General features: G+C 42.6%; 1 protein-coding gene across 7 annotated transcripts in view; it reads left to right on the top strand.

The window, feature by feature from the left end:
- Positions 1–17,892, top strand: part of ABCC8 (ATP binding cassette subfamily C member 8) — a 136,517-nt gene extending 118,625 nt beyond the window's left edge. For all 7 annotated transcript variants that reach the window (XM_034770183.1, XM_034770184.1, XM_034770182.1 and 4 more), the window contains 9 exons: positions 6,273–6,386; positions 7,038–7,158; positions 7,299–7,429; positions 8,209–8,287; positions 10,066–10,174; positions 11,620–11,723; positions 14,402–14,535; positions 16,047–16,109; positions 17,658–17,892. In XM_034770183.1, coding sequence (XP_034626074.1) covers positions 6,273–6,386; positions 7,038–7,158; positions 7,299–7,429; positions 8,209–8,287; positions 10,066–10,174; positions 11,620–11,723; positions 14,402–14,535; positions 16,047–16,109; positions 17,658–17,795 — 993 coding nt within the window. In that variant the 3' untranslated portion in view covers positions 17,796–17,892. The remainder of the gene's footprint in view (positions 1–6,272; positions 6,387–7,037; positions 7,159–7,298; positions 7,430–8,208; positions 8,288–10,065; positions 10,175–11,619; positions 11,724–14,401; positions 14,536–16,046; positions 16,110–17,657) is intronic.
- Positions 17,893–23,627: the final 5,735 nt, after the last annotated feature.

The following is a 23,627-nucleotide window of genomic DNA, read 5'->3' as shown; positions in this document are numbered from 1 at the left end:
GCCTTCCCTGTGTGTGGGGAGAATGATCAGAGTAACAGATCCTCTAGCTGTACCGCCTATCCAGATCCCGCAGGGGGCTGTGCATGTCAGTACACCTGGGCTTCATCCATCCAGCTACCCCTGCTGAGGTTCCATTGTATTGGGTGCTTTCTGCACCAGTAGGGTGTGTGAGGATTTGGGACTAAGCCCTTTCTGGGTCAGCCAAAGGACAGGGCTATTGCCTTTTGTGTTCTTGTTCCCTTTGTACTGCAAGTACAGCAGGTAGGTGAAAGAAATTATCTGTTAAAAATGAGTCTTCAAGAAGGCAATACAGAGAGCTTCTTATGCTGTGTGGTGCTAGCATTTGTATCTGTTTCTGCAAGGCACCGATGTAACAAAGCTGCTGCTAGTCATGTTATAAATTTGCGATCCTTCCATATGCATTACAGGTACATCTGTGTGTCTATTTCATGTCAATCTGCACATTAATTTTAGACTTTCACATATACTGGTATACTTGCCACCTAAACTCAGGTTTTTTTGGTGACTCAGAGGAAAGAGAACTAGCCTGTATTCTATTCAGCAAATAAGGAATAATAATGACGAAGCATCTAGAGATGATCGAGATCCCGTTGTATTAGGCACTATATAAACATAAACTACATCTACACTGGCAACTGGACGTGGTCCAAGCACATGGTTGTGCCAGAACCCCCCTACTGTCCACATCTAAATCCAGAAATACAGGTTTCAAGACCTGTCCAGGGCAAGAATGCTAGTAGATCTGAGGGGTGCGGGTATGAACATGCCTCGGGCTGTGGCATGGCCCCGTTCCCATGCCAGTGCATAGGGTGGATGGGGTAAGAGGCGTGTCTTGAGTTCAGTAGTCCTCCAGCCCTGTTCCCACAACGTACTGAACCCTTTCCTGCCTGACCTTTTCCAAATCTATAGAGGTCCCTGTCCCCCCATTCTCACCTGTAGTGGTGAGCTGTGCTGACCCCTTCACAACAGTTTTCCACTGGACTTTCTTCATCACTACACGTGACTACGGAACATGCTTCAAGAGCTGCTGCCCGGTACCCAGCCACACCCAGGTCCCAATAAATGTGTGGTCGGAGTTCACCATTTTCCATGACTTGTCCCACAGCACCAGGAACTTACACCTGTAACGGGAAGTTGCAGAGAGGCCAGTGCAGGTGGGCATTCACTGTACTCTGGCCCAGTCCCGGGAAGGAATAAAGCACCTGAGGCTCCGGTATCAGAGGGCAAAAGACTCCACCAGTCGCTCCAGGAGAGGTCCTCCAATCTGCCTATTCTTCAAGACCACATGTTCTCCCGGGCTCCCGCTACTGAGCCTGTGGTGATGCATGACTCCCTCCTCAACCCCCACCAGCTCATCAGCTGATGGGATGCTGAGGAAGGCTATGGTGTGGAGATGGTGGGGACTACAGAGGAGGAAGCCTTGGAGAAAGAAGAGCATATCATCCTGCACCTCTGCAAGGAGAAGATGGCTCAGCAAGCCCCTCCTGATGACCTAGAGGAGGACCTCTCTACTCAGCAGGAACTAGAACCTGAAGCTGGTAAGTTAAACCCCACCCTCACCCAGATGGTCCCCAACCAAGACACAACTGTAAATTCAACATTTTATTGAATTACCATGAACCACTATAAAGCTTTTTGCAGAAGCTATAACATGGATTATTAGCGAACCATTAATACTGCCCCAGAAATAAATGCGCCCACCAGCCCAATCATACACTTTAAGACATGACATTTTTAAAAACCATTAGTTGATGTTAACTCCCACTGTCAGCAGGTGCTCCTTTCGTGGGGGCTGGAAAAGTTGTCTGAGAACCAAGGATACTGAAACAATCTCATTCCTGAAATGCTGAGAAGTATCACTATTGTGACCTTCCACAGCAAAGTTATGTTATGTGGGGGGGATTTCTTACCTGCTTTCCAAGGAAAGATAAAATATAATGCTGCTCTTGTGATTGACTTGGCAGGACCTTCGTCTGAGAAGAGTGAGCCCATTCTGCCTGGGATCCAGGAGCAACAGCCCAGGGACATTAGAGGCAGGCAAAGCATGACACTGGAGGATGTGCTCATTGGGGTCGACAGAAGGAGCCAGGAAAAGTTTGACTTTGAGGGAAAGAGAGAAATGGTCTATTGGGCTGGAGCAACAGACTATGAAGTGGAAGGAACATTTTTTCCAAAGGCAGGAGGCAATAATGATCTGGTTCCTGGAACAGGACACATGGTACATCTCTACCCCGATATGACGCTGTCCTTGGGAGCCAAAAAATCTCACCGTGTTATAGGTGAAACCGCGTTATAGCGAATTTGCTTTGATCCACCAGAATGCGCAGCCCTGCCCCCGCCGGAGCACTGCTTTACCGCGTTATATCCGAATTTGTGTTATATCGGGTCACGTTATATCGGGGTAGAGGTACATGGAATGGTAGTTGCCCAAGGGGACTGGGTTCATGCCCTGTTGCAGTCCCTGATACAAGGGGAGGTGGAATGGATTCAGATCCTGCCTGCCATAGTAGCTGTGCCAGTATCCATAAAGTGGCCCCTCCTCCTCCACCTGCAGCCCACCATGCTGCTGAGTTAGAGGACCCAACGCCCACCCTCTGTGATGGGGGTGGGAAGCTGCAAGACTCCAGGCACAATACTCTGTACTGGAACCTGAAACCCCTCCCTGGGGAAGTCCTGTGACTGTGGACAAGAGAAACAATGAGCCCAAGACTGCCTGAAGGCCTGCATGTGTCTAGACCCCAAACCCCATGCAAGAGAAACCCCTTTTTGTCCCGTCCTCCCCCCCGAAAAATGTTTTACAGGCACTCCCCCGCCTTGTCCAGAGTAGGGAAAGATCAAGGTCCATGGGGAGTAAAGTTTTAACGTTCTTCAGGAAGTCTGATCCATTCTGTTTTCATTCACAGTTCCTTTTAAAAAAATGTTCAGAGTTATGCTAAATGTACTAGTTTCAATAAATGTTAGTGTCTTTTATTTGTGTGTGGACCTTTCATTTGGGCTTTGGTAAAGGTACAATTTTTTTCCCTTTCAGTTTTGGTCTCCATCAGTCAGTGCTTTGAGTCATATAACTCTCCGGGGTAGAAAACTGCAAAGTCCAGTCTGACCCTCCCAGAACCACACCCCCACACCCCAAAATTTCCCCTGTCCCAGTATATGTGAATATAAGTAAGCTGGAGACATGTTGGAATTGCAGTGTGCATGGAAATAACAAGTAATTTTATTAACTGGGGCCAGGGGAGGGGGCGAGGAAGAGAAAGTGAGTAAACTTCTGTATGGGTTTGACAAAACAAGAAAAACAAAGTGAATTAGCTGTGCCATCACATATTGAACAGTGCTAAAACAGCCCTTCCTGCACCCTGAGGCCTGCAAAAAAAACCCACAACCACTTTAAACCATGGTATCCTCACAGTTAACAGTCGGTAAGTGGTTGTATCCTCCCACACAATCACAGTCACCAGAAATGAGTTGTAAAAGCCCCTCCCACATGCTTCATCAACTGTTCTCGAGATCCTTCAGATACTAAGGCCTTGGCTACACTGGCGCTGTACAGCGCTGCAACTTGCTGCGCTCAGGGGTGTGAAAACGCCCCCCTCCCCCGAGCGCAGTGAGTGCAGCGCTGTAAAGCACCAGTGTAATCAGCGCCTGCAGCGCTGCACGCTCGCTCGCAGTGATGCTATTCCCCTCGGAGAGGCGGAGTACTTGCAGCACTGCGAGTGAGCTCTCGCAGCGCTGGTGGCGCGACTCCACTCGCGCTTCACAGCGCTGCCACGGCAGTGCTGTGAATTCTCAAGTGTAGCCAAGGCCTAAAGTAATCCAGCTGAACTGTGGTTTGGCGAACAGCTGTGAATATTAACACAAAATGAAAGAACAATAAGTGCAATTTAACTGGCCAGACACCATTGCAGGCCAATCACAAACCAGAAGGTGCTATACCAGCGGAGGTGCCCTGCCCCAGTTACCTGTAATGAGTCATTACCTAAACAATCTGCTAATGACAGTCATTGGGAGAGGAAAAAACCTGTGTTGAAACACAAGTGAAAGGGAATGTTCCCTCTTTTATTTTTACAGTAGCTGCATGGGGTGTGGCACTTTGCTTGGGACCAGGCTGCAATCACCTACCTGCACACCCATTGCTCCATAATGTAGGCACAAATTGCATCCTTGGTTTCCCTGGCCCACTGTGGTCCAGCGCCAGTATGAACATTCACTGGATCAGGCTGCTCCTTAAAAGTTTTGCAAGCGCATCTTGTCCTGTACACACTCTGTCCTAAAGTACTCACCTTTAATGTCACCAATATTATGAAGGGCACGGCATGCCACAATAATGCAGACAGCGTTGCCTACATTGGCCTCTAACCAAGAGCATAAGCATCATCAACAAGCCTTCAGCCATTCAAAGATGTTCTCCACTACCATCCTGCAGCTGCTTAGTTTGAAGTTGACTCTCCATTTTGCCAGGTGGTTAAAGCTGGGCTAGGGGGTTTCATTAGGCAGCGTAGGAGCGAGTATGTGGGGTCTTCCAGAACAACTGTGGGTAAAGAGAACTACATTGCTTCTGGGGAATAAAGTCCCTTCCTCTCCCTTCAAGTAAAATCCCAATCTTCTCAGCACTCTAGTGTCATGGCCTGTCCTGTGTGTTGGACAGCATTCAGGAATCTGCTTTTGTGGTCCACTAAGCCTGTAAGAATGAGTGATGTACTCATCGATGTACTCACTCGCTCCTTTCAGTCAGCAAGGTATGGGGATGTGGGTGCCATCAATGGTCTTTCCACATTGTACAGGGCCATTCTCTGGGACCCCAGTATAATTTCTGGAACTTTGGTGATGGTAACCATGTGTGGGTAGATGAGTGCATTGATGGGTTCACAAATCTGCACCACCACGACCCTGACAGTGGCCTTCCCCACCCTGAAATGGTTTGCAACTGGCCAATAGCTGTCTGATGTTGCCAGCTTCCAGAAGGCTATAGCCATCTGCTCCTGCACTGGGATGGGTCTCCGGAACCTTGTGTTCTGCCACTGTTGGGTTGGGGCCAGCTCTTCACGGAGCTCCATGATTGTTGGCTTCCTCATCCTGAAGTTCTGTGGCCACTGGTCATCATCTTAAATTTCTAATACTATGTAATCCCACCACATGGTGCTGGTTCTCCTGGTCCAGAAGTGGTGGCCTCCCATGGACTTACAGTTGCAATGCCGGTAATCTCCTGCATCTCTGTGTAAGGGGGCAACAGTGGATTACTCCCCATCCTGGCTACCAGTCTTTGGCTTGTGAGAGAGATCCAAATCCTTTCATCCAAAATTCTCACTGGTCACGTATTGCAATGCACTCAAATTTGTCTCACAAGAAAGGGCCGTCTCACAAGCACCATCGGTCACTTGTGCCATGTCTTCTACCAGTTGGGCAGGAGATGGGTGAGTGGGAGCTCCCATCGCCAGATATGTGAAGGCATCTGCAGATCCTAGAATGTATCCTGTGACTCATAGAGCCTTGGGATACTGCCCCTGAAATGCTAGTGCTAACCTTGCTTACCAAAAAAAAGCTGTGTGGACACGGGTATTCCCAGGTTCAGAGTGTACACCCGTGTCCAGCATAGCATATTTGGACACTCTGTGCAGCTGTGGCTTATATGGGCAAGTGTACACACCGCCTTGTACCTTTGTCCAGTTGCCAGCATAGATGTGGCCGTAGAGGAGGACAGTCCCTGCCCCACCTACTTCCCATTCTAAAGTTTTATCTATATACAAAAATTGTACCACTTTAACTATACCAGTTCCATAACCTCTAGTGTGGACATAGTTATACAAGTATAGCTTATGCCTGTAAATTTAGGGAATAAGCTATTCTAATATATGGCACCTTTTATATAATGGGTATGACTGACTCTATACTAGCCACTATATCAGTATAACTATTCCAGTAAAACATCACACACCTAACTGAAATAGTTATATTGGTACAAAAACTATATGTAGACCAAGCCTAATTTAAGATGGGATGGGAACACAACCGTGGATACATCTGACAATACAAAGAAGTGAGAGAGAGAGAGGGGGGGGGGGGGACAAGGGAAACGGTAACAAAAATGGGGGTTAACAGGCCATCTCTATCCACAGATTTAAAATCTTCTGCATGTGTTTCAGTCTTAGCCATGTAAAGGGTTTATTGTTTCAAACTGAACTTTCCAAAATATTTGCACGGTCTCTCTCTCTCTATATATATATATATAGTGATGGAGCTTATTCATATTTCTTCAGGAATACATTGGAGCGTGTGTGGTTCTCATAGCAGCTGTGACTTCTATTACCAAGTCCCTGTACAATCAGCTGTCTTCAGGACTTGTGGGCTTAGGGCTAACCTATGCTCTTATGGTAAGTTAAATCATGCGTTGAGTGGCTTCCCGCGCACACGATACTTTCTTTAGGGCACAAAGATGGGAAAGACAGAAGGTGCTGAATACATATCCATATTGGGAAGCTATAAAAACACTGAAATAGTACATTAACTTCAATTCATATTACGTGGGTGATATGTTTGTTAAGCATATTCTTTTCTGAGTTTTTAAATCCCATGTAAGTAATATACAGTGTAGTTATTAATAAATATATCAAAATGTTATCATTCATTCTAATTGAAAAATAGTATTACTAGATCACTAATTTACTCATCATTATGCTGCAGTCTCTCATTCTAGATATTCAGCGTTTTTTTTTTTTTTAAAGAAAAGTTCTCTCTCTCTCTCTTTTAGCTTTTATTTTCTTTTGAATATTGGCATGTAGCACCATAATACCAGAGCACCATAACTAGGATATTTAACTTGCAGCCAGTCTTGCCACTCTGTTAATGTGCACAAAATGTTTCATTGAGCTTATTAAGACTGTATTCTAAATAAACTACACAGAAACAATTAAAAAGCTGTCTGGAGGAATGGAAGTGCTTGGTAGCCTAATGGTGCTATGGTGTTTCTTTTCCAGTATTTCATATTAGCAAAACATGACATTTATTTATTTATATTATTTCAGGTGTCTAATTACCTGAACTGGATGGTTCGTAACCTGGCTGATATGGAGATCCAGCTGGGAGCAGTGAAAAGAATCAATGGCCTTCTAAAAACAGAAGCTGAAAATTATGAAGGGCTCCTTTGTGAGTGTGGTATTGTATCGCTTGAGAAAAGAACTTGTTAAATATTTAATGATTCACAGTGAATTTCCATAAATAACTTATTAGAGCTTTTAATGAATTGATGAATTGATCACAAGTGGGTTTTTATACTCCGGATACAGCTCCTTCGCAGATTCCTCAGAACTGGCCTGCCAGAGGTGAGATCCAAATACAGAACCTGAGTGTCCGGTATGACAGCAACCTAAAGCCAGTCCTAAAGCACGTCAGTGCTCACATTTCTCCAGGGCAAAAGGTAAAAGAGCGGAGATGATTTGAGAAATGACTCTTTCCCCAGTCAGACCAGCTTGTAATAGAAACCACAGAGTGGTGAGAATGTACTAAGCTATTTTTTATTAATGATTTCCAAAGTTTTTCCTCCACCAAGTTTTAACTCCTCCAAAATATTATATTCTAGTCCTGATCCCTTATACCGGTTTCTTTACGCTTTTGCTCTGGTGCCTTCAAAAATGTGTACTGGTTACAGTGATGTACAGTGCTTCTTAATATTCTGGTGCTCCGCTGTGGGACATAAGGCCTCAAAATAAGGGACACTGATACTTGTAATGTGAGATATACACTCCATCATTCCCAAATGGCTTCCCTACCCCGTCCCTTCATTGGTCATCTCTCCCCACTTGTCCCTTTCCCCTCAATCTTGTTTCTCCTCCTTAATCTTGTGTGTCTGCCTCCCATCATACAATGGACTCTCCCACCCAGACACACCCCCTCTGGGGTATTAAACTTTGCTGGCAGCACTAGCCAACCCTCCTTGTGCTCCGGAAGGTCTCCCTGTGGCCCACTGTGCCCTAATATCCCCATGGAGGGCCAGCCAAAATCTAACCCTGAATGTCCAATTCTCTTTTAAAAGACAAAAGGGTGAAAATATGGCCCCTGCTGAAGACAATTCAGTTTTGTCATCAACTTCAGACGGGGCCAGAATTTCACCCCAAGATGTTTGTTGCAAATGCCCTGTACAGATATTTCTCCTTCCTATTCATTTAATGTTCTACTCATCTTGTTTCTGTGTTGTAGATTGGAATCTGTGGCAGAACAGGCAGTGGGAAATCCTCCTTTTCTCTTGCCTTTTTCAGAATGGTTGACACCTTTGAAGGTAGGCTCATACCTGTTCCCTCCAGTCAGAGTTAGCTCCCTGAGGAAGCAACTTTGAACCTTCTTCATCTGACACTAGCAGCCATGAATTACAAAGACCGTAAAACTGTGCTAGTCATTGTTGCTGGGCTTATTCCAAGTAAGGGATCGTCTGTCTTTCATCAGCTTCTGCCTTATTGATAACCCGGGTTAATATAAAATCTCATTCAATGTGATCAATGTTTTCTAACACCATGAGCAGCCTCAGGCAAGTGTTTCCATTAAAAATAAAAAAGGACTTCAAATGTGTATTTTTTTAAAAATCCTTATTCTGTGTCAATATTGATTTCCTATAAGGCCTGAACCTGCTCCTTTTGAAGTCAATAGAAAAATTCCCATTGACTTCAGAGAGAGCAGGATTGAGCCTTTAATTTACAGTTATTTCCAAAAGTAGACTTGCATGTCTCCTCATCCTTTATGCCCTGCTCTAGAACTTCACAAACAAACTCTTCCTGACATTTTCACATGGGGAGGAGAGGGGAGAAAGAACCACTCATAGAGGTTAGTCACATCACTTAGTGCACTTCAGGAAGGCACTTGGATATGGTTGTGATGGAGGGGCTATAAGAAACTGAATAGAACAGAACAGAATTGGATCCCTCTGTAGCTTGGGGTATGGACAACTCCTGGACGGCATATAGAGTGTGAACCCATAGAGACCTGAAGGGAAGAAGTTTCACCTGCGCTTGCCCTCCTCAACAAATGCAACTTAGCTATGTTCTCCGATATCTGATCTTTTATTCTGGGTTATGAGACATCCTGCAAATCAAGTATATCATCATTTGTGTGGCTCTGACCTCTTCCAGGTCTCTCTGCATGCATCCCTTCAGGTGCTAGGCTTTTGCCTGTTCTGGAGTGGAATCCCCCGATTCTCCCACTTTCAGAGTGACCCCAAGGCTACAATAACTCGAGTACCAACTGTGATTGTTCAGCAGGTCTGATTAGGTCCAGCTACCTGCAAGTCTTCCTTCTGGGAGCCGTGACCAGTGATGTATACAGTGATACACTACAGCCGTTTCAAAACAAAGCATTGTTTAATCACAGGAACAAAGCCCAACAAGAGAAAAAGGAGCTTAACACAATAAAAGATTTACACACATACTTACCTGACCTAAAGCTTATGTAGGTGGAGCTTAACCCAAACATCCCAGAGAGTGCTGGGGAGCAGACTGAAACCCTAGAGGTTGGGGGACGGGGTTTCAGTCTGTTCCCCAGCACTCTCATTCCCTGTGCTGCAGGGACATCTTTTTATCCTTTCTGAAAGTTCTTTGTTCCAGTTTGCTGCCTGTTTTCCCACCCCACCCTTGCCAAGCCAGACTGTTCAACTCATCAGCATAGCTGGATGTAAAACTTCAAAGTGATTGACACCCACATTGTCCATTAAGTATGGTAAATAGGGCTGTCTGAACCTATTGTCCCCTTTCCTGTGTGCCTAACCTTTGCTTGAATTAACCCCTTGTAATCATATAGCAAACAACACAATAATCATCAGACAAACAGATGGGATATATAATATTCATAAAATATAACAGGCATCTTCCATGATGTAGTCTCAAGGGAATTGCACTTTCTGCTTAGCAATAACTCGTTTCACTGGTGAATAAAGTAATATGTACCCCAAGGGTTAGTCTTGCATGCTTCTCTGTAATATAATGCAAACTAAAATCAAGTTGTGTTGTTGGTTGCTAGCTATATGATGTGATGAACAGTCTAGCAGACTCTCAATGTTCTTTTGAATAGGGAGGATTATCATTGATGGCATAGACATTGCAAAGCTCCCTTTACAGACGCTAAGATCCAGGCTGTCAATCATTCTCCAAGATCCTATTTTGTTCAGCGGTACAATCCGGTAAGCATAGAGCACACACAACAAGAAACAGCTAGGATTTGTGTTATCACAGATTATGATTTTCGAAGAGAGAGCAGCAGCAAACTATGCAGTTAAGAGGCCTCATGCTCCACTACCTTTAATTAAAAGAGGGGAGCATTATCTTCTCTGTGTGCTCCTCCCCACATCATCCTTGGAGCCCAGGGAGCACTTCTAAAACAACTGCACCTGGTCAACGCTCCACAGTTTGGGAGGGATGCTCCTTAAGGTGAGACCTGGGACTAGTCACTGTCTGTGACCTGCTACCCTCAGGACCCAGTGGGTTAGCCAGCCGAAGTCATCTCAGGAGATTGTGAGACTGGCATTAACCAGCCCTTTAGAGGTGAAGTGGGGAAGATGTCGGTGGTGGGAGGGACCGCCATGGTATATAACAAAGGAGAGTGGAAGGAAACCAGGGAAGCAGTGCAAAGGCAGTTCAGGTTCTCTTGGCTTGGAGCTTAGTGCTCTGTTAGGTTTCCAGGACCTTGCCGCATTCCCTCCTCCATGAGTTCAAAACCTCTTTCCTATGTGGGGAGGGTGAAATGGAAACTCAGAGAAGAGAATTTCACAGAGTTTCCAACAAATGCCATCCCCTCCTATGACGTTTTCCACAAAAAGGGACAATCTGACCCTTAATAAAGAGTTATATTGTCTGTGTACGCTAATTTGGGCATTAAAGTAGTTAGAGTGGAGTTTCATTTATAATGACTTATAAACTGCTGAAATTTGCCTATAGATTCCATGAGACTTCTCCTGAGGCAGATTATTTCCTGTACTCGCTTGAAGAGGGCATGAATTATTTATATCAGAAGATAAAATGGCAGTATATATTTGTTTTGTTTGTTTACTTATTCAAGATTTTATTTAGGCCAACACTGGACATTCACCACATGAACACTAGGAGTAAAAAGTGAACCAAAGATCACATTTTCTGCTGCAAGTCTTTTATTCCTGAATATCATGTTATATTTTAAGCAACATGATATGACATGAAGGAGATAAGCACTTGTTGCTGCCTATTTTGGGTGGTGATAATAGGCTAAGGATGCACTCAGAGTGGTTGATAACAACTGTTGAGTAATTTATAGCTACTGTTCTGCTGTGGTGATGCCCTTTTGTGTGTCATAGTTCAGCATCATGCTGATTATTCTGTGTACCGCAAACTGGTATTGTAAAAACTAAAAGGGGGCCATGTTGGATTCAAAGGATCAGATTCTGATCTCAGTTTCACTGGTGTAAATTCAGAGCAAATCCACTGACTTCCATGGAGCTATTCCTGACTTGGACTGATGTGAGATCAGAATCAGGCCCAAAGTGTTTAATCCATCTATATAATTATGTGTGTATTTGTTTTTAACCACACAAATATAAAGATGTATGAGTGAATTTGATGTTGATAGTTAACTTTTAACTGTATTGAAACATAGGTTTAACTTGGATCCAGAAAAGAAATGCACAGACAGCATGCTGTGGGAAGCCTTGGAAATAGCACAACTCAAACATGTGGTGAAAGCACTACCAGGAGGTTTAGGTAATGCTTCTCTTTGCTTTGGGAAAATGCTTCCAGTGTTAAATTCATTTCTATTTAACATTTAGTTAGTAACTTACAGCAAAATGGCTGTTACTGAAGCCACTTAGAATCAGGCAGGCTGGCCCAGGTTTTTGTGGGGCACTGTATGAAGTCAGATAGATGGGCTGGGACCCATCCAACTCCCTCTCCTGTTTTACCCCTAGCCTGGGTAAAGATATAAATGACTGCCGCTGGGATGTCAATTAAACCCCTATTGAGGTCAATGACAAAACTCCCATTGACTTCAGTAAGTCCAGATTTTCGCTCTTGGTCTCTAGTCCTGTGGCCAGTGGCATACCGTCTATGTATGCAACGCATGCATTGCATGCCCCAGAAATACGTTCTACAAGAATACAAAAGCCCTGACCAGCTGTGTCTGTGGGACAATTCCTTCCGGCCCCCAAATGCACACGAAGTACACAGTTTTCTAGAACAAAATGGCATACTCCACACAGCGTGGTGTGTGCAAGGTCACACCTTGCATGCAAGTGTAGAATTGTATGCCTTACTAAAAATGTCGTGGTACTCCACTCACTGTGGCTAATAAGTCAAGTGTATGCAAACAGATATAAAGGTAATTGAGATATTAAGGAGGTTGCAAATGGAAATATAAAACAAATTAGAGAAAATGATTGTCTTGTGGGGTGGAAAAAAAAGATGGACATATAAGCTGGCAGTGGGATATAATGCCCCAATACATACACAAAATCAAAGAAAGACCCTGTTTCAGGAAATGAAATAAGTCTAGCAACCCACCCATGTAATAGATTCAAAGAATACTGCGTGGTTGGAGTGGTACTGTGAATAGATATACTAGCGAGAGAGATACAGTCTGTCACATAAACATGTTAAAATCATGTTGGTATTCATGGAATTGTTTGTGAGTGCTGCGCTGTGTTCTAATATTTGCCAGAAGGCAGCATTTCCCCAGATTATTTTTTCCCTTGAAAGAGCAATGTCCTTGGATTTCTGTAGGGTGGTTGGGTCTCCTTTAGAATTCCAGCATTTCCTGTAAGCTACTTTCACTATTGCAAATGCATTTAAGTACTTGAGTGCAGTACTCAGACACATAAAATGAATCTTAGAATAGGCAAATGAAACAGGTATTGTGTGCTGAATGAAATGTACTCTACAGACTGATCCAGACAGCTGTTTTTAATAAAATAAAATCAAGTATGAAATGTACAATACATTACAAAACACAGCATTGTAAGCTCCTTGGGATAGGGACTATCTCATGCTCTGTGCTCTGCACAAGGCTGAGCACACACTGTCCAAGCTCAACAAACAACAATAATCGTAACGTCATGAGCTAAATCCTGCTCCTGGTTATGCCTGTTCTACCTCACTGAAGTTAGTGAGAGCAAAACTTTGCCCTTCTTATGCATTTATCACTACTAGCCCTATCCATTTTTTAAAAAAAATCCTGAACATGAATTTTAGGTAGCCTAATCACCCATTGTATGCCTAGCGCATTCTTAATCATATCCAACAGCTGACTGTGCAGTCATGGAGCATAGTTCCAAACAGTTCAAAATCCCAATGACTTCAATCTCTATTGAGGACATCCCAGGTAACTAGTAGTACTCAAATGTGTAATATTACAAGGGATACATTTGTGATTTCAAATCAATCTGCTCTTGGAAAATGCATATCACCTGTCTTTTATTGTCACTCTTTATGCTGCATGACACCTGCTGTACCTTTCTTTTTGTGCACAAGGAGTCTGGTCCTGCTGACCTTATTCAGACAAAGCTCTTTTTGATTCCAGTAGGATTTTGCCTGAGTAGGGACTGCAGGGTTTGGCCCACAAGCAGTCGATGCTGTCTCACGTAAAGTTGTTTTCCTTCAAGAAGGCAGCATCATAAAGACACAACTCCATTTAAAATAGCTTATAACGACTCGTTGTTCTGACAAGTTCCTTTGAAGTCAGTCACATTTTAATACAGTGTTTCCTTTTCCTCAGTTTAATGTGTATACACAGAAGTTATTCGCCATCGGGGTAAGCTAGATAAAATGAGACACTCAACCAAATTTGTAGGAGAAGGGAGATCTTCCAGGGATTAGTTGTCTGGTTTGCAAGAGACATATCAACAGATTAGGTTAGAGTGCTTTAATCTACACACAGGCATTGTGGCAGGTTTATAAAACAGAAAGACACATTTCATATATTAATTTCTCCCTTTGCATTTGATTTACATCAAAATATATTGGAGGGGAGGGTTCCCTATAGTATTTCAGTTTCTTATTTACTTGGCATAGTTCTTTTTATGCAGTTCCTTCAGACAACATGTCAGAACAGTATGCCCATTTTTATTTATATGAAGAACTACATTTAACTATATGTGTGATGGACTTTGGGTTTTCATTTCTGTACATAAGATGCATCAATTTTGAAAATAACTGTGTCCTGTTCTGCCATCCTCATGATGAATAGTAACTTACTTTATGAGTAATGCTGCTGAAACCAGTGTCACTACTCAATCTGAGTAAAGGTGGCAGAACTGAGCACCAGCAACTTAAGACCTATAAATTATCTTAAAAATTCTTAACATAAGTATGAGATCTTACTTTGTCGAACATGCTCTCTGTGTGCTCCCCTCCCCCGCAACAGCCTAAATATTATTTTTGTTGTCCAGATGCCATAGTCACAGAAGGTGGAGAAAATTTTAGCCAGGGGCAAAGACAGCTGTTCTGCTTAGCACGGGCATTTGTGCGGAAGACAAGTATCTTCATCATGGATGAAGCCACAGCATCTATTGACATGGCAACAGTGAGTTCAGAGTTTCAAGGTTTTTTTTATGATTTTTCAGAGAGGGTAGCCACACTATTGTTAGTAACCAGAGATGAAACTTATGTAAAATATTTCTACTTAATATTGTGTGAACACAAGTTTCCTTGCAAGTGTGTTTACAAGCTGGCTCCATCATAGACATTGACCATATATGAGAGTCACTGTTAACTGGTCTGACAAATCTATCTTACTTGGGGTTGATAGTCCCTCACGATATACTAAATTGAAGCATTGGTGCAAATGTTTTTGTATTGACAGTTCAGTTTCCTAAAGTAAATAAGTCTTCAGAGGCTTAGCTATGGTGGTCAGTTGAGGACAAACTTGGCTGGTAATGTTGTGCCTCCTCCAACTTGTACTAGCCAGGCATAGCAAGTTTCTTAGTGAATGCTTCAGCATGATTGAGAAGACAAGTGATGAAGAAGTTTTCACCCTGGAGGGGGGTGAAAGTAAGGTCAAGTAAATAAATGAGAAATAAAAAAGACCTGTTAGATCATTGCATCTATCCTCCTGCAAGTGCAAGCTTGTGTCCCTAGTAGAGGATAAACTGCACACTAATACTGCCCTGGCTGGTCTTAGCCAAATACAATAGAATATTCTAAGTTGATTTGTTCCCAGTTACATTAAACTCTGTTATCAAAGACTATCATAAGGTATGTTGAGATCCTCAGAAGGCAGGCACTACATAAGTGCAGAAAATTATTGTAGTGGTTTATTAGAGTAAATAAAAATCTTTAGTGCCGGTTGGTGTAAGTTACTGCTGTGTAGAGCCTTGAGACTGTGGTGCTGAGGGCCAAGTTAGCAGTTACCCACAGACCAGTTAAAACACATTTTGAATGCTGATGTATTAAGCAAGCAATCCATTCATTGGGGCACGTGAACCTTTGGAACAGATGATACGACGATAACTATTGTAATGATGTTGCCTTGCTGAGCTTGGCACGCACCAATACATTCATAAACAGCAACGGGTGAACACTCTGTGAGGACAGCTAAGTATTTTAAGACTGTCTTAAACACTTCCTCTGCTGTTGTACCAGCCAGGTACATCTAGCAAAACACACCTCCAGTGCTGTCAACTGTATTGAGTATGTCGTAACGTTCAATTGCTTTCAGCGGGACAAAAAGAATGCACAGCACGGGTACTAGAATGGAGCGGGATTGGCAGCAAAGTGAATATTCCTTTGCAACAACATGATTTAAAACATAGTCCTCAACTTTAAAACAGACACAGTGATATGTCCCTTCTTTGTAAAATGCCTTGGGGTCAGCAAAGGAAAAGTTCTATGTAAGAGCTAACTAAGTAGTAGTATCAAAATTCAGTAAGTTGGGGTTGCTCACAGAATTCGGCCCATTCTGGATGCTCATTCTAGAATACCCTAATTTAGTTATTAAAAAAACCTTAGTATTAATTGTTTGACACTTGTTTTTATTTTTATGCCCATCACTTTAGAATCTATTTTAAAAATAATAATTGTTTTTCCTTTATGTAGGAGAACATTCTTCAGAAAGTTGTAATGACTGCGTTTGCTGACCGCACTGTGGTAACCATAGCAGTAAGTACACTCTACGTGGCTTCTTCAAATGCAAACAAGTACCTGAAATGTAAAACATGTACCTTGTTAATTTCTCTGATTCTCTAGTCTATTGCTTTCTAATATGGCACTTATTTAATTTTCCATTTAAACCATTTAGAAAGTAGTTCACATATTTGTATTTTAAATATTTAGCACATAATCCTGAAATGTGTTTCACAATAGTAATTACCTTTGACTTCAAAGCCCACATACAAGGATATTGTGTATTTTCTGTGATTTATTCATTTTAGGCCAAATTCAGCTGTGGTTTAACTCCACTATCTTCAATGGAAATTGTACATGCCTATCTGGGAGTAAGATTTGGCTCTTATTAAGCCATGATACTTAAATTTAAGAAGAACAAAAATGACAATATAGCTTTGCTGTTGGATAGTACTTTGTTGCTGGATAAATTAAATAAGCATTTTAGCAGCTTTCAAAAATATTGTTTTGTTTTATTGTTAAATATTATATCAGATTTATTAGCCAATGTATTTTAAAATGATTAGATAATGATCTCAAACAGTAATAACTAGAATTAGTTAATAAAGAGAAGATTTGAACTGAACCAAAGAAATGTACTTGACAGTCATGTCATTATTGATAAATATCTTTCAAATGGGCCTTTGGGCAATGAAATAAGAGGGTATTGTATATTTTTAAAATGTTAAAGCTATATTATGATTGACATTTTATGCAAACAAAAGTCAGGAAATTCATAGTTAGAATTACTGTAGAAATCATAACTTGGCCTTCTTGCATGTATGTAATATTACGTATTAGTGTACAGCGTTATTTTATACACATTGAATGTGTTTAATATACAAGTGCTGCAGGAATCCTAACTTAGAATGTCATGACTAATCTTCATTAAAATTTTTAGGTAGTGTGGCACTGAGTTTTTTGCATTTTCCTTGTTTTATTTGTTTGGGGATGTGTGGAGGGAGGGTTTTTTGGTTGTGTTTTTGTCTTTTTTTTAAAGTTCCCAGTGCGCGCACATTTTTATTAGCCTCTGGATTCTATATCAGGTTTTAAAATACACAATTCATACACAAATATTTTTAAATAAACTCAGTTTATTACAACCCCAGTTGTAAATGTCATCTCGGCAGCTGCATTTGCTTTAGAAACACCATCATCTTAATAAAGATGAAGTGATAAATTGTAGGAAAAGGGCCATATTTGTCTAATCCGTATTTAGCAATATCAAAATACTGTAAAAGTGCATCTGTAGCCTTGACCTTGCAGGTGACGCCATGCGTGCAGATTCCCAGGCTTGCACAGAGCTCCATTGACTATGCACGGGTTACAGGGATCCACGCCCATTGAGTCAGTTTCAGGATTGGGGCCTAAATATATATCTACATAATTGGCATAGTAATGAGATTTCACTAAATGGAATTAAGTCATCTCCATCAAGCTTGAACTTTGATAGGAATACTGATTTCTAGAATTTCTGATTTCTGTCTTATCTTGCACAGTTATATTCAATACACTGAACTTGTATTTCATTTGTTTACTTTTCAGCACAGGGTACACACTATTCTGAATGCAGATTTAGTCATTGTAATGAAGAGAGGGGTTATTTTGGAGTATGATAAGCCTGAGGTTCTGTTGGAGCAAGAAGATAGTGTGTTTGCTTCTTTTGTACAAGCCGATAAATAATGGGATAAAGTGAAGCCTTTCGAAGTGCAATTGTATTATTCATTTTCTAATTATGTAAATTACCTGTAAATAAAATATTGATTATTTCATAGTAAAAGACTGAGTTTTTCCATTCTTGAAATAACCTGAGTTGGTCTCTGTTAACTGTTAATGAATTATCCATGTGTCTTTCCTTTTTGTTTGCTGGATTTTTTTGGTACTAAGGACCAGTGAATTAGGTAATTTTGAGATGAATGCATGGCTGAAATGTGGCACAATGTACAGCAAATATGAACAACTGACAAAGGGTTTGTTTTATTCCTAACGATGAAACCTCTGCTGATAATATTTCTGCATTTTTTTTTCCTGAGAATAGCAGGTGCAACTCTAAGGAAATTGCTCTCTCTCCATATTTACACCAATAACCACTTAGTCTCAAAAGTTGCAATTCCAACCCCCTATTAAGTAATAGTTCTGGAGACTAAAGAGGATTAGGGAGAGAAAGAGATACATTACAGCCTTAAGGTGTCCAGTGTTCATGCCTGGAGCCTGGGTGAAAATATTTTCCAATCTGTAATATACATTGAAACAACGCAATTTCAACTCTGCTCCTTCTCTACTATCACAAAGATCAGGGTGGGGTAGGTGCTCAGCAGAAAATATGAAAAAATATGTTACAGTAAAAGTGGTTGAAAGCAATAAAACTGCTGGTGTCTCACAGTTTGGGGGTGGAGGGACGCTTGAGATCTATAATTCATGGGGGGAGTTGTTATATCTGCATTTTTTCTCAGGATCCTGTTATCCAATGCACCCCCACAATGATACTTTGTACAGTAATTCACTCTTGTAACTGGGCCTTTGTTGTGTCATAGATGATGCTAAGTTTATCCCTATTTTGTATACCACAAAGTACTAGCTTAGACAGCAGCAGGTAAGAGGTGCATCAAAGGTTTTTTTTCTAAAGCATTGATTTCCTTAGCCTACCACTCTCTGAGGCTGTTAATAATTCCCTTTCTTTCTTCATACAATATACTGTTACTTGTTGATGCTGATCATGTCCCCTTGGCCTCTTCTTTACTACATTGCATCCAGTTAGCATCCTTAGTCACAACGCATGTCCCTTATTCTCACTTAAGCTATCTAATTTCAGCCTGTATTGAGCTGTTGTATCTAGAAATGTGACCAAAATCTTCGATACAAAGACCCCTCCCAAACACTGGAAGTTCAGAATCTGCCCAGGATTTTGATCCAAACTTCAGAGCTGCCCTCCCAGCCCATCTGCCACCCCTGTTCCCATAATGGGTCAAAGCAAAACCATGGGCCCAAACTACTGGATGCTTGAAATCTAGATCTGAATTTTGAGATTCAGCTTCATCTCTGGTGTTATTAGCAAGATGAGATCTGAAAGACCTTGAAACCATCTCTTTAGTCACACAAATAGATGGAGTGAGCCCAGGTCAGCTAGAGAATAGAATTCCTTTTCTCTTGACCCCTTCTAAGTATATTCAAGAGATGTATTGGATGTATGTATCTTCTGGGAGATCGTGTGCTTTGCTGATGTTCCCCGTTTGCTATCATTAACACTATATTGATTAGAGAGGGGCATGAACTAAAATCCCAGCTCCCGTCACTCCATTTTTCTAGTGTATTCCACATCAGTTCTCATTCTGTTCTCATCACGGTAGTACCTGAGCACCCTACAGTAATGAATTAAGTGGTGTGACTGACATCTGATAATGTGTGGTTTGTTCTTTCTCTCATTCTCTGACCAGGCAAAGAATTGTGTATGCAGTGGAGTGTTTAGTTTTGGCAAGGTTTTGGTCCTTGTGTAACCCACACATCTTCTGGGTGTGGTGTTCTGTCCCAGCTAGTGGCACTGAGATGAGAGAGAGAGAGAGAGAAAGAGAAAAAAAGAGAGTAATTAATGAGTCTGCTTTACAGCCTTAGCTAACAGCCAGTTGGCTTTTAGCTCATGCAGTAGAGGCTCATGGACTAAGTTCCAGAGGTCCCAGGTTCAATCCCATCCACCAACGACCAGGGTCTGTCGGCATTACACTTGCAGTAGCCAGTGTTGCTGAGGAGACGTGCTGCAATGTTTGATACTAGTTGGGGTTTCCCAAAAGCTGATGGCTTCATGCCCATGTACACTTCATTGCTATAGTCCAAATAGGAGGTAATGGAGTGCAGGGCCGGCTCCAGGCACCAGCCTACCAAGCATGTGCTTGGGGCGGCACCTGGAGGGGGGCGATGCTCACCCGGGGAGAGCGGAGCTGCAGCGGGCTCGCCACCCTCCCCCAGCGCTCCGGCCGCCAGGGAGAGCGGAGCCGCGGCGAGCTCACCTTCCTCCCCTGGTGCTCTGGCCGGCCGGGAAGAGCGGGGCTGCAGCCGGGCTCGCCGCCCTCCCCCTGGCGCTCCGGCCGGCCGGGAAGAGCGGGACTGCCCTCCCCCGGCGCTCCGGCCAATCAGGGAGAGCGGGGCCGCGGCCGGGCTCTCCACCCTCCTCCTGGCACTCCGGCCGGCCGGGGAGAGCGGGGCCGCGGCCAGGCTCGCCGCCCTCCTCCCGGCGTTCTGACCGGCCGGGGAGAGCGGGGCCGCGGCTGGGCTCGGCGCCCTCCCCTGCCGCGCTCCCCGCCAGGGGGCAGGGGGCGGCGGGAGGCGTTTTTGCCTGGGGCGGCAAAAAAGCCAGAGCCAGCCCTGATGGAGTGTATAATGACCAAAGCAAGGTCATCACCTACCGGGATGGGATGGTTGAAAGCAGAATCTAGCTGGGAAGCAGAAGGGCTGACTGCTTCAGGAGTGGGCAGGACAGCCAATCAGAGGAGATTTCTTCATAGACTGACAGTTTTTCTAATAAAAGGGTCAGAAACCCACAGTCTACAGGGGGAAACCATAGTGTTGGCAGATCTGTGAGTGCCTGAACCAAGTTCTGAGAGACTGTGGAGCCCAATAATTGCCATTTAGATGGGGAATTGAAACATCCCCCAGACAGAGAGGGATGGTTTTAGTTTATAAATTCTGTGGATGCATCTTATTTGTTTCAACTGCTTTGCTAAAGTAGCAGCCCACATCACAAGTTTCAATTCACCACTGCTATGCTGCCCAGTAACAAGACCACCTATAAGGAGGGGGACTTTGGCCTAGATAAGCCTGTTCAGGTACTGTTCATCATATTAATGATAAAGGCCCTTGAGTTTTTAAAGGGCCATATAACCACTGCAGCTTTCCTGTTAAAATGCCGTAGATTGTTCCAGTGCTCCCAGCCACGCCCTTCACAGAGGCAGGCCAGGCTTGTGATAAAATAACAATAGATAATGCACGCTATTTCCAAATGTTAGTTAATCCTCACAACATCCCTATGAGGCAGGTAAACATGTATTATTAAGCCCCTTATAAAGATGGGTAACTGAGACTCAGAAAGGCTGTTACTTGCCTAACACAAGTGAGTGGAAAAGTCAGGTGTAAAATATATGTGTGTATATATATCTCCTCAATATATGTTCCACTCTATATGCATCCGAAGAAGTGGGCTGTAGCCCACGAAAGCTTATGCTCTAATAAATTTGTTAGTCTCTAAGGTGCCACAAGTACTCCTCGTTCTTTTTGCGGATACAGACTAACACGGCTGCTACTCTGAAACGTGTAAAATATAATTCATTGTCTCCAAGCCCTCCATGTGTTCAACTCACTATCACATTGTCTCTGTAGTTCGCTGTGACTTTTATCAATAAATGATACATGCATATGGACTATCCTTTATCAAGGGCACTGACACCTACTGTAATCAACCTGTTTATTTAATTGCTAGACAACTACCCATCCTCACTCCTCCTCTTCCCTGATATAAAGAAGCAGTCTTTTGAGAATACACAAACTTCTAAACATTCTCAACATAAATGAGTCAGTAGAAGGCTGCAGTCAATTTTATTCTGATATTGTCTTCAAGTAACTTCTGCCGCACATCCTTGTCATCTTCTTCCCTGGTTGGGAATTCATAGAATTTGGGAAATCTGGCATGCCTGGGGAAATCCAGATTGAGTAGTGCACTAGATTGTCATTTTCAAAAGATTGTTTTCTGCAACCAGCCATTTCAAATTTATTATGGGACATTTTTCATGCACTAATTATTCTCTTCCAGTGCCTCAGTGGGGAGCAGGAAAAGCTGAAGACTGTGTTGCTTAAGTGGATGGTTACAAATTCCACTATGGAGATTTCAAGTTTAGAAATGATGCCCTTTTTGCAGCATTGGCTTGTTGTTGTTTGTACAATGCATCTGGGGAAATGGTATTAAACTGGATTGTGAGAATATACAACCAACAGGAGCTTCTAGTGCTAGGAACAGTAAAAATGGAGAGGTACAATAGAGTTACATAAATAAAATGTGTCAGATCTGTCATTTCCACCTATATCTGGAGAGATGGAAAACAAGCACCAGGAAACATCCCTCTTCCAAAGAAATTTGATGGCAAGGAGAACTTCAAAAAATTCAGCTGCAAAACTACAAGAATTGCTAGTGTGTTACAGCAGTAAAATTATTTAAAGTCATGTGCCACAGATGACGATTCTATAGTGTGCAAGTGAGCATCATAGAATATGTAGTTTCTACATCTGCTATAGCATGTGTTAGGATATAGATATTCAGGCCTGTCTGTAAAGGCCTATACTTTAAGGATTTAGGTGTATTCTTATCACTTAGCTAGTTATAGAGGTATAAAAGAAAGAATCAAAATCGCTGTCTGTCTGTGTAAGGGCCTTCTCCTATTGTGACCGTCTGAGGCTCTGTTCTTAGGCTAAGTAAGGCCTTTGGCTAAGCAGCAGAGGCAGGCATAAGCTGAGAAGTGAACGGTCACATCCTCACATCCCAAACTAGTCACATTAAAATAAAGTGCTATTGGGCTGTTAGGAATACAGTCCTGTCCTGATATTCCTATCACCTCCAGAGAAAGGGAAGAGCCTAGAAGATGTAAAAGGAAACTTAGTGTAATAGCATCCTGTCTGGCAAGAACTCACTTATCAATAGCTGGGTGTGAAATCCTCACTTCTGTATTGTTTTGTATGTTTATTTGCATGGTCTCTGTCTGGTTCTGTAATTGTTTCTGTCTGCTGTATAATTAATTTTGTTGGGTGTAAACCAATTAAGGTGGTGGAATATAATTGGTTAAATAACCATGTTACAGTATGGTAGGATTGGTTAGTTAAATTTCAGTAAAATGATTGGTTAAGGTATAGCTAAGCAGAACTCAAGTTTTACTATATAGTCTGCAGTCAATCAGGAAGTGGGGGGGGAATGGGAACGGGGAATGGGGGTGGGGGAATGGGAACAGGGATATAGGCAAGGCTCTGTGGTGTCAGAGCTGGAAAGAGGGACACTAAGGAAGGAAACTGGAATCATGCTTGCTGGAAGTTCACCCCAATAAACATTGAATTGTTTGTGCCTTTGGACTTCAGGTATTGTTGCTCTCTGTTCATGCGAGAAGGGCCAGGGAAGTGAGAGGGTGAAGGAATAAGCCCCCTAACAGCATATCACTAATGTTGAGAGGCCACAACTAAAATACAATAAGAATAAGACTTCTCAGTGATAAAACTGTCGGTGTGAGGGCATTCAAAATGACTTCTGGTTTTATGGAGAAGCTTCACATGAGAGTTAGCATATGACAGTTGCCTCTGATTCATAATTAATGATTTCCTTCTGCATGGTAGCTTGCTGGTGAGTGAATGTGTGACCTTAGAGGCCTGATTAAATAAATGCCACTTAAGATTAATAGACTTAGCATGTGTTCCCAGCACTCTATATCTATATTTTATACGAGAGAGAAATACTTCTCCCATATCAAAGGCCAAATCCTAAGGGCTTCA

Source organism: Trachemys scripta, chromosome 4, assembly GCF_013100865.1.
Source record: "Trachemys scripta elegans isolate TJP31775 chromosome 4, CAS_Tse_1.0, whole genome shotgun sequence".
NCBI lineage: Eukaryota > Metazoa > Chordata > Testudines > Emydidae > Trachemys > Trachemys scripta.
This window is presented reverse-complemented; position numbering and strand designations above follow the sequence as displayed.